This window comes from Crocuta crocuta, unplaced genomic scaffold (genome assembly GCF_008692635.1).
Source record: "Crocuta crocuta isolate KB4526 unplaced genomic scaffold, BGI_CrCroc_1.0 scaffold1766, whole genome shotgun sequence".
Lineage (NCBI taxonomy): Eukaryota > Metazoa > Chordata > Mammalia > Carnivora > Hyaenidae > Crocuta > Crocuta crocuta.
In genome coordinates, this window is record NW_027527584.1 from 51226 (window position 1) to 63790 (window position 12565).

General features: G+C 35.4%; 1 protein-coding gene across 1 annotated transcript; it reads left to right on the forward strand.

The window, feature by feature from the left end:
• Positions 1–8506: 8506 nt before the first annotated feature.
• On the forward strand, positions 8507–9445 carry LOC144237272 (olfactory receptor 6C2-like). Its single transcript, XM_077770955.1, has one exon. The coding sequence runs from the start codon at positions 8507–8509 to the stop codon at positions 9443–9445; it is 939 nt and encodes a 312-aa protein (XP_077627081.1).
• The last annotated feature ends 3120 nt before the right edge of the window (positions 9446–12565 follow it).

Below are 12565 nucleotides of genomic sequence, written 5' to 3' on the forward strand. Positions count from 1 at the left end.
AAAAAAAAAAAAAAAAAAAGAACAAGAAATTAAGAAAACAATCCCATTTACAGTAGCATCAAAAACACTAAAATACTTAAGAATAAGTTTAACCAAGGATCTATATACACTGAAAACTATTAAGACATTAATGAAGAAAAGTGAATAAATGGCCAGTAAATAAATGGCTAGATATACCATGCTCATGCACTGAAAAAAATAGTGTTAAAATGTCCATACTGCCCAAAGCAATCAACATTTTCAGGGCAATCTATGCAAAACTTCCAGTGGCATTTTTCATAAAAAAAATAAAACACATAATCCTAAAATCTATATGGAATCACAAAAGTCCCTGAGTAGCCAAATCAATCTTGATTTGGAAGAACAAAGCTGGAGGCATCACATTTTCTGATTTCAAACTATACTACAAAGCGGTAGTACTCAACACACTATGGTATTAGCATAAAAGCTGACACATAGATCAATGGAACAGAATAGAAAGGCCAGAATTAAACCTACACAAAAATGGTCAATTAAATTATGACAAAGGAGCCAAGAATATACAATAAGGAAAGATTTTTATTTTTTTCTTCAAAAATTGTGCTGGAAAAACTGAGTTGCCACATGCAAAAGAATAAAATTGCCATCAGAATGGCTAACGTTAACAATTCATGAAACAGATGAAACAATGAAACAACAGATGTTGGCGAGGATGCTGAGAAAGAGGATCTCTTTTGCACTGCTGGTGGGAATGCAAACTGGTGCAGCCACTCTGGAAAACCGTATGGAGGCGCCTCAAAAAAGTAAAAGTAGAACTACCCTACAATCCAGCAATGGCACTACTTGGTATTTATCCAAGGGATACAGGTATGCTGGGGGTTTTTTTGAATGTTTATTTATTAATTTTAGAGAGACAGAGTGTGAGCTGGGGAGGGGCAGAGAGAGAGGGAGACACAGATTCCGAAGCAGGCTCCAGGCTCTGAACTGCCAACACAGAGTCCGACACAAGGCTCGAACCCACAAACTGCAAGATCATGACCTGAGTTGAAGTCGGACGCTTAACCAACTGAGCCACCCAGGCACCCCTCAGGTATGCTGTTTTGAAGGGACACATGCACCCCAAAGTTTATATAGCAGCACTATCAACAATAGCCAAAATAAGGAAAGAGCCCAAATGTCCATCGATGGATGAATGGATAAAGAAGATGTGGTATACACAGTGGAGTATTATTCGGCAATCAGAAAGAATGAAATCTTGCCATTAGCAACTATGTCGATGGAACTAGATGGTATTATGATAAATGAAATCAGTAAGTCAGAGAAAGACAAATATCATATAACTTCACTTGTATGAGGACTTTAAGATACAAAACAGAGGAACATAAGGGAAGGGAAACAAAAATAATATAAAAACAGGGAGAAGGACAAAAACATAAGAGACTGTTAAATATGGAAAACAAGTGGGTGGTTCCTGGAGGGGTTATGGGAGGAGGGATGGGCCAAATGGGCATTAAGGAATCTGCTCCTGAAATCACTGTTGCACTATATGCTAACTAACTTGGATATAAATTTTAAAAAAGAAATAAAAAAAAAGAATGCAGTTTGACCCCTATCTTATGCCATACACAAAAATCAATTCAAAATAGGTAAAAGACTTGAACATGAGACTTAAAATCATAACTCCTAGAAGAAAATATAGGAGGGTAAGCTCTCAGACACTGGTCTTGGCAATGAGTTTTTGGTTTGACACCACGACTAAAAACATCAAAAAGCAAAATTAAATAAATGGATCCATGCCATATAAACAAACTTCTACACCGCAAAGGAAACCATCAAAAAAATGGAAAGACAATCTACTGAATGGGGGGAAGTACTTGCAAATCATATATCTATGAGGAGATAATATCCGAAATATGTAAAGAACGTACATAACTCTATAGAGAAAAACAGTTTAGGGCAGAAGATATGAACAGACACTTCTCCAAAGAGGACATCCAGATGGCCAACAGACACATGAAACGATGCTCAGCATCCCTCCTCATCAGGGAAATACAAATCAAAACCACACTGAGATACCACCTCACGCCAGTCAGAGTGGCTAAAATGAGCAAATCAGAGAACTCTAGATGCTGGCGAGGATGTGGAGAAACGGGCACCCTCCTACACTGTTGGTGGGAATGTAAACTGGTACAGCCCCTCTGGAAAACAGTGTGGAGGTTCCTCAGGAAGCTAACAGTAGAACTCCCCTATGACCCAGCAATAGCACTGCTAGGAATTTACCCAAGGGATACAGAAATGCTGAGGCATAGGAGCACATGTACCCCAATGTTCATAGCAGCACTCTCCACAATAGCTAAAACATGGAAAGAGCCTAAGTGTCCATCAACAGATGAATGGATCAAGAAGATGTGGTTTATCTATACCATGGAATACTACATGGCAATGAGAAACAATGAAATCTGGCCATGTGTAGTAACATGGATGGACCTTGAGGGTGTTATGCTGAGCGAAATAAGTCAGGCAGAGAAGGACAAATATCATATGTTTGCACGTATAGGAGGATTAGGAGGAACTTGACGGAGGAACAAGGGGGAGAAGAAGGGCGGAAATGGTGGGGGAAAGGGAGAGAGGCAAACCATGAGAGACTCTTGAATGCTGACAAAAACTGAGGACTGATGGATGTGGGGGGGAGGAGGGATGGGCATGGAGGAGGACACTTGTGGGGATGAGCACTGTTATGTGGAAACTAATTTGACAATAAACTATTTGTAAAAAAAAAAAAAATAACAGTTTAAAACATAGGTAAAGGATCTGAATAGACAGTTTTCAAAAGAAAATATACAGACGGCCAGCAGGTAAAGGTGCTCAGCATCACTAATCATGAAGGAAAATAATCACAACCCCAATGAGATCTCACTCACACTTGTTAGAATGGAAGACAAGAGATAAGACAAGAGATAACAAGTGTTGGTGAGAATGTAGAGAAAAGGGAACCTTCATATATTGTTGTTAGGAATGGAAATTAGTGCAGCCACCACGGAGGCTTCCTCGGTATGGAAGTTCTTCAAAAATAAAAACAGAACGACCACTGTGACTCAGCAATCCCACATTTGGGTATTTATCCGAAGGAAACAAAAACAATAGCTTGACAGTACATCTGCACCTGCATGTTCACAACAGCATTATTTACAACAGCCAAGACACCGAAACGATTGATACACATGGAAACAATTGACAGTACTTTGATAGATGAATGGATAAAGAAGACGTGGTATATATATATATATATATATATATATATAGTAGAATATTATTCACCACAAAAAAGAAGAAATATTGCCATCTGCGACATGAATAGACCTTAACGGCATCATGCTAAGTGAAATATATCACTTATTTCAAATACTATACAATCTAAACAAATACTATATAATCTCACTTAAATGTGGAATCTACAAACAAGCAAATTTTAAAAATCAAACTTAGAGATGCAGAGAATAGGTTGGTGTTTGTCAAAGGCAGGGTGTGTTGGAGTGAGCAAAATAGGAAAAGGTGATCTAAAGGTACTAACTTGCACTTCTAGTTAGAAAACAAATAATAATGGGGGTGTAACATACAGTATGGTGACTATAGTTGATGACACTCCAGTGTATATTTGAAAGTTGCTAAGAGAATAGATCTTAAAAGATCGCATCACCAGAGGCGTCTGTGTGGCTCAGACGGTTAGGCATCTGCCTTTAGCTCAGGTCATGATCTCACAGCTCGTGAGTGCAAGCCCCACGTCCAGCTCTGTGCTGACAGCTAGGAGCCTGGAGCCTGCCTTACATTCTATATCTCCCTGTCTCTCTGCCCCTCCCCTGTTCAAGCTCTGTCTCTCCCTGACTCTCAAAAATAAACATTTAAAACAATTTTTTTTAAGTTCTCGTCACCAGGAAAGGAAAAATTTGTAACTGTGTGCATGTTAACTAGCCTTATTATGATTATTTCAAAACACATAAAAATACCAAATCATTATATTGTATACAAGAAATTAATACAATGCTATATATCAATTATAGCTCAACTTAATTTTTTTATTTTAAACAGTAGACTGAGGATGTCAAAGTATCAGTGATGTTAAGAGCGACGGAAAGTTTCATACATGGTTTCTGACAATAAAAACCATTACAACCACTTTGAAATTGTTTGCCTGTCAAATATAAATTTGCATTTCATCGACAATTGACAACTAGGTATTTATCTGAGAGCAATGAAACACCTGTCTACCCCAAAATTTATAGATTAATGTTCATAACAACTTCATTCACAATAGCCAAAACCCAGAGACCTTCAAACTGAACATCTATTATTGAATAAGACAATTGTGATATATCTAAACTGTACAATATTTCTCAGTAAGACAAATGAACCGCTGATATATGCAATGGTAAATGAATATAAAAAAAACACAGAAGGGAAAAATGCCATGTATAATTACATTCATATGAAACATGAGAAAAAGACTGTGTTGAATAAAATCAAATCTCACCTCATCTAAAATGACGGAAAGCAGATTTCTGGTTGGCTCAGAATAGAGGGTTTTACTAGAAAGAGATGAAATGGAACTTTGTAGGGAAATGGAAATGTTCACAGCTTTCTCGGTGCCGGTAATAATTAGACAGGCATGTTTTCATACAAAGTCATCAACCAAAATATTAAAAAGGATTCATTTATTGTTTGTAAAGTTTACTTTAATAAATCTGCAACTCAACCTTGCCTCATGTTAATCCATAAATGAATGAAGGTGATAATTATTTAAAGAAAAAGAATATGTACATTCATGACTTGAGTATATACACAAAGTCACCCATGCACTTAATTTAAAGAAAATATTATTGCTTATAATAACATTAATAACATTATTAATTTAAAATGCTGTTAGAAATAAATTAATATTATGAAAGTTTTTCAATGTTATCAATTATCTGATAATGTAAAAAAAATTTTCACAATTTTTTATCATGGCCAAATTTTTTACAGTTGCAAAAAATATAAAAGAAGCTAATACGATTTAAGGTCATTGGAAACAGCCTAAGTATCAATACAGTGAAATTTTACAACCTGGAACTTTAGAAGCAACATACAGTTACAATTTAGAAGCAACATACAGTTACAATAGTGTAAAAATTTGGTTGAAACTCTGATGTTACATTAATACAGTGGACTCAAATTAAATAGATTTTAACTGATGCATATCACAGGGCACGTGGGGGGGTTCAGTCAGTTCGTTAAGCGTCAGACACTTGGTTTCAGCTCAGGTCATCATCTCACAGTTTGAGAGTTTGAGCCCCACATCAGGCTCTGACCTGACCATGCAGAGCCTGCTTGGGGGGGCTCTCTTTCACTCTCTGACCCTCCCCCACTTGCTCTCTCTGTCTCTTTCTCAAAAATAAATAAATAAACTTTAAAAAATGATGCATGCCAATAATTATTCAGATATACCTAGGTTGATACATTTCTAAGGACAAAATCGCTGAGACAATGTGTATATCCCAACACAGAGGTATTTTTAATGTTCGTGCATTTGCAATTATGTCATGTGACAAACACGGGTATATTTACAGGAAGGAAAATATGGACTGATGTTTTCCAAAATATTACCCTTTGTTTCCTCTAATTTGTCTTTGTCTTTGTCTTCACTGTGACTTTTTTGTTGTTACACAGTTAATCCAATGTTTTAATATACGATTTGTTCATGTTATAACTATTCGAAAAAGTAGACAGGGAGGTCTATCATCTTTTAACTTCCTTACGTGATAAGAATTTGTAAAAAGAAACTGGACTAGGGTAGGAGTCAGTGTTGTCCTGGCAGAGTCTTAAATGAATCTATTGCTTTTGTGTCTCTAAAGGCCACCTTCCCACTGCTACAGTGTTAATGTTTGCTGGTTTGTTTGTTTTTTTACCCTACGGTCAGATGATACAAGATGATTACACAGATGACTCATTAGCGATTTCTGAATCTGGGTCACCAAGGACTCTGTTTATTAATTTTGTTGCAGATTGGGCAAGTAAATAAATATCAAGCTTGAAATTTGAATTCTCTCTCTCAGCAAAACAGTTCAGCACATCAACTCTTCCAAGGCTACTAGGAGTGCCCTTGTACCTGCTTTTTTTCTTGATGATTACAAGTTAAAAAAACAAACAAACTATTGTCTAGGCTTGTGATGACATTATAGCTATAGTACGGGATTTGATGCAATTGTCTGAAGATGAAAACTCAAGGAAATTAGATATATTCTCAAGCACTTTTACTACAGGAGTGGCCAGATTCAACCAGTAGTGACCAGAAGGCTCTTGCTAGTTTTCAACATTGTATGCATTTTCAAGCTGTACCTATAAGAATACCTGCAGTTAAACAACTTAAGAGAAAGAAGCTATGATTAACTTCCAGAGTGTAAGTATGATCAATTCTGTCATTTCAGTTCAACTCTTTTTGAGACTTGGGTCATATTCACCTTGGGTAAATGAATTTCCTGACTGTATAAAATTCAGCAGTGGTAGTCCTAATATGGCTTTTAAACATCATTTTTAGAGTATTTTATCCCATAGAGTGGTTAGTCATTGACAGGATTAGTTTAAGCAACAATAAATAAGAGGTCACCTAAGAGTTGCATAATGTGAATGCCATGATGGAAGTGATACATCTCCCAAGCACAAATTATGGGATCTAAAAACTAAAATCCAAAGGCTGAGTATGTGCATTCCCAGCAAAACTGGAGAGTAGAGACTCAGATGGAATGGGGAAACACAAATCACTGGGGGATAGAGTACTCCAGATCGATAATCCATGTACAGTGTTTAATTCAGTATATAGCATATAGTAAAGGCTTAATAAATATAACATACAAGCTTAATTATTGAAAAAAAAACAGGGAGAAATAGGATGGGAATGCGGAAAATTAAGAGTTTCATTTTGGACTTTTTATGTCTGGAGTGCATTTGATTATGTGATTGAAGAGCAATCATTTTTGGAGATAAGGAGTTCAAGAAAATACTCAGAGAATGTGTGTGAAGAAGTAAAGTATTAAGAACTCTTTCAATGTAAGAGAGACCAGTAAAAAAGAAATAGAAATAAGAAAGTAACAAAATGACAGGGAAACATGTATGTGGTATTAAGGTGAGTTATGACAGAGTGCTGTGAATATTGTGTGGTTGGAAGTACACATTCTACTTAGAAATCTGCTAAACTTTAAAAGCAAAAAAAGGGGCGCCCGGGTGGCTTAGAGTCGGTTAAGCGTCCGACTTTCACTCAGGTCATGATCTCGCGGTTCGTGGGTTCGAGCCCCGCGTCGGGCCCTGTGCTGACTGCCAGCTCAGAGCCTGGAGCCTGTTTCAGTCTGTGACTCCCTCTCTCTCTGACCCTCCCCTGCTCACGCTGTCTCTCTCTCTCTCTCTCCTAGAAATTAAAAAAAAAAAAAAAAAAAAGGCAAAAAAAATCTGATGAATTTTGGCATAAATTGCTTCATTAGATTCATGAGGACAAAACAGAACTACAGTAAATTGATGTCTGGAAAATCATTCTAGACATGGTCATTAAAATAGTTAAAATATATTAGCCATGGACTTTTTAAGTACTTTATATACTAACATTTAATGTTTAACTTAGTATGTCTATATGAAGGAAAGTATTATTTCCATTCTGTGGATGATAAAACTGAGTCACAATGAAAGCAAGCCATGCTTGAAGAATGTGTTTCATAGTTCAATCTCAAATTTTTTGTAGTTAGTGATATTAACAGTTTTTTGGAATGTGTTTCAACCTTAAATAAACTGTTTGAAAACAGGGAAAAACTGTAATTCTTTCACATGCCTATGTATTTTACACCCAAAATGTACATGTTATCATTCTATACATTTGTCAACAAAACACTTCCTGTCTTCTGAACCACAGTGGGAAATGAGTGTAATTTTACACAAAAAATCATGAGAGTAAGGAAAATTAGTAAATAAATTTTTAAATAAAACACTTATTTTTTAAACTATAATACTGGAACTCAACATATTCAGTAGTGGATGTGGGAACCTCTATATAGTGAGTCCCAAACAATTTGTGACATATTTGTTCCTTATCACATGGATCAACCTTGATGGAAATACATGATCCTGACAAGGAACGTTTAAGATTTAGCTTTAGGAATCAGTCTGTGAACAGGGACAAATTGATCTCAAAGCATTAGCAGTCAAATCTACCTGTAGGGAAAATCAAATCGTAGATACAAGTAAAATAAAATATAAATTGTGAATAAACTGTAATGAGAAGGAAGCACCCATAAAATTTTGGAGTTTAATACAGACTTTTCAGATTCTTTTAATCTCCCCTGAAATGACCAAAAATATACAATGTGGAACCTAGGATACTAATGTATTGATATTTGGAAACATAAATTTTTAAGTGCATGTGCTTGTTTGCATAGTTTTTTCTTCCATTAGTTACATTCTGCATTACGAATATATCTGAATTCCAAATGCAGATTGAAGTCAGAAGTCAATGATGAGAAACCAAACAGTAACAACTTTTATCCTACTGGGACTAACTGATGATCCACAACTGAAGATTATGATTTTCATCTTTCTATTTCTCTCCTACATGTTGAGTATAACTGGGAACCTGACCATCATCTCCCTTACTTTCATAGATTCTCACCTTAAAACTGCTATGTACTTTTTCCTACAAAATTTCTCCTTCTTAGAAATCTCATTTATCTCTGCTTGTATTCCCAGATATTTGTACAACTTATCAACAGGAGACAAGGCTATCACATATGACAACTGTGTCATTCAAATGTTTTTTACAGATCTCTTTGGTGTAACAGAATTTTTTCTCCTTGCCATCATGTCCTATGACCGGTACGTGGCCATCTGCAAACCCCTGCATTATGTGACTATCATGAACAACAGGGTCTGTAGAAGACTCATCGTTTGGTGCTGGACAACTGGCTTGTTGATCATAATCCCGCCACTCAGCCTGGGCCTACAACTGGAATTCTGTGACGCTAATGTGATTGACCACTTTTTCTGTGATGTATCCCCCCTCCTAAAGATATCATGCTCAGAAACATGGCTCATAGAGCAGATGGTCATAGTCTGTGCTGTGTTGACCTTTATTATGACCCTTGTATGTGTAGTTCTGTCTTACATATATATTATCAAGGCCATTCTACGATTCTCTTCCGCCCAGCAAAGAAAAAAGGCATTTTCTACATGTTCTTCCCACATGATTGTGGTCTCCATCACCTACGGAAGCTGCATTTTCATCTATGTTAAGCCTTCAACAAAGGTATTAGTGACTAATAATAAGGGTGTGGTAGTCCTCCTTACATCCATTGCTCCTATGCTGAACCCTTTCATTTACACCTTGAGAAACAAGCAAGTAAAACAAGCTCTCAAAGACTCAATCAAGAGAATTGTCTTCTTCTCAAAGAAGTAATGGAATTTGCGAATGTAGAGGAATCACGTTTTCAGAAAAAGTATATTCCTTTAGATTTTTAAGTCAATCCTTTCTTGGCAAGGAAACTATTAGGAAGCTCTCTTTAAAAGAAACTATGATACATTTCTAGGAAACAAAAGACAGACTTCACATCTTAACAAGTCTTTGCAAAAGTGCAAATAAAATAAGACGAAATAAGCAGAACCAACAAGTTCATTGCATAGTTTGAATAGAGTATTTGTGCTTCTTTCCTTTTCCAGTTCTAGCTTTCAAGAGCAGTTTTGATGCCAGATACCATTTCTGGCACTGGAGATACAACAGAAAACTTGAAAATTTCCTGCCCTTAAATGCCTTACACTTTAGAAGGGTATGTGACCAGTGTATTAAGTAAAATACTAACTTCACTGTCAACCTAAAATTGACAGGAGGCAATAGTCAAGCCGAAGGGTGTATTTGGGAACAAAAATTTGCAATTCAGGTACACAGACTTGGGCAGCAACCCAAATACTGTCCCACTAGGCAGTAAGAGTCAGCGGTTTTTAAAACCACAACCAAAACGGGAATGCTTGTATAAATTGTCTACAAAAATTTTGATTGGTGTTGGCAGCAGAAAACTAATCTTGGCTAAACATAACTGGTTGCTAAGGCCATCACTAAGCAAACATCCATTATGATAGCAAGTTGCAGATGTTCTTGCAGAGTCTTTGAAGTATCTGGGGCTTGGTCCAGTTCAGAAGTTCATGGTTCTACCTGGTAAGGACATGCATACAGCCCACCTCCTTAATGGCCTTTCAGATTCATATTTAAATGCCTTGACATAAATTACTCCATTTTATTCCACCTTTCACAATTACAAATAACAACAGGCATATCTTTAGGTGAAAAAAAAAAAGGAAGCTATGACAAATGTTTGTATCTTAATGCAGAAGCTGAATTATAAAATGTATAAGCTCTACAATTTTGAATACTCCAAAAAGTCACAGACTAACAGGTTAATCTGAAATAAAGTGCTAACAGTTCTTCTTAAATGACAAGTAAATTTCTAAGGAGGAAAATGGTTATATATCTGCATCTGTATTTGTTTCTATATCTTTATCAATAAATACATATGCTGTATCTTGAGAAACTAAAATGATAAGGAAGATTGTGAAAACAGGTAAAAAACATGAAATGTATCTAAATTAGGCACCGACGTGACTACAACTCAAAGGAAACCTATGAAAGCAGTACTTTCATCTACATTAAACAGTAGGTAATGGACACAGTGGCCATTAATAAGGGTGTGATAGTGCTCATTGCTTCCTGTGTTCAGAACTACTTCCTTAACTCCTTCCTTTACACCTTGAGAAACAAGCAAGTATGAAACAAAATTACAATGGCATTTCAAGGAATTTGATTGTGATATAGCTCAAAAATAATTTTGTATTGATTACATGTTGAAATCATATTTTAATGTATTTGATTACATAAAAATATACCATTAAATCATTTGTTACTTATAATATGGCTACTAGAAAATTCTGAATTCAATATGCGGTTCATATCACATTTCAACTGGAACGCTTTAGATATTAAAGCAGTGCTGGTTAGTAGTGGACTCAGAACTTAAATTCTGTTAATTAGACCTGAAATTCTGTATTTGACTCATGGAAGCCTCACCAGAGAAATACTTTGAGCAAAAAGATATTTTCAAGAAAATAGGTAACTATGGTCTATTCTATAAATTTTACACATAGTTCTTACAAATAAGATTAATGGCTCATCTGAAATTGACTTTTTCTATGGTTTGAGATAGGAAACTCTTCTTTTCTTCTATGAGAATATTAAATAATTCAATTATTTCCTGAAAAGATTGCCCTTTTCTCCTTGCATTTAGTGAAAATTTTGTCATAATCAGTTGACATAAGTGAATCTGTTACAGGTTTCATCATTTAACTCCATTGATATGCCTATCTCTGAATCAATAATATAATATTCTATTTATAGTAGCTTTATAATTGGTTTTCATATTGAGAAGTATAATTCAAACTCTCTTCTACTTCTAGTTTATCTTGTTCTTATATGCCCTTTGTTTTTTTTAATAAAACTTTAAAAACCTTGGCAATGTCTACAAGTGAAAAATACTCTTTAGTGTTTTTAAGACTGCTTTGAACCAATAGGTGAATTTGGGGGAAATTAATAACTTTATAACTTTGAGAATTCTAATCCATTAAAATATGGTATAGCCCAGTCCCATTTGTTCCTTAATTATTTTATAAAACATTTCAGTGTTAAGTACAGAGGCCTTGCACAACACTGACAGAAATATTACTGGTATTTCCAGGCTGCTTGAGTGGCTCAGTCAGTTGAATGTCAGACTTCAGCTCAGGTCATGATCCCATGGTTCCTTGGTTCAAGCCCACATGGGGCTCTCACTGACAGTGCAGTGCCTGCCTGGGATTTGCTGTCTCTCCTCTCTCACTGCCCCTTCCCCACTCATGCTTTCTCTCTCAAAAATAAATAAATGAACTTTAAAAAAATAATTAACCAATTAACCAGAAGTTTAAATTTTTTTAAAAGGAATTATTGCATTTTGATAGATTCATTCCTCAGTGTTTGATAATATTTTGTTATTGTACATGGATTTTTTAAATTTTTATTTTCTAATTGTTGCTTGTATCAGAGGTAACTACTGTTTTTGAATATGATTTTGGTCTAACAACCGTTACAAATGTACCTGTACGGTCTTTTAAATATGGCAACACATAATGAAATAATATACAAATAACAGCGGGCTACTATATTTATTTTTTTATTCTCTATTGCCCTCTCTAAGGCCCATAATACAATGATAAATAGAAATGAAGAGAGTGCACATCCTTTCATATTCATCAACTCAATAGAAAAAGTTTCAATATTCAAAATACAATACATAATAATAAATTTAAGCAAGGAGGTAAAAGATCTGTATTCTGAAAACTATAAAACACTGACACAAATTAAAAATGACACAAATAAATGGAAAACTATATCATGCTCATAGAGTGGAAAAATTAATACTGTCGGAATGTCAATACTACCCAAAGCAATCTACAGATCAGATGTAATCTCCATTAAAATACCAATGGCATTTTTCAGAAC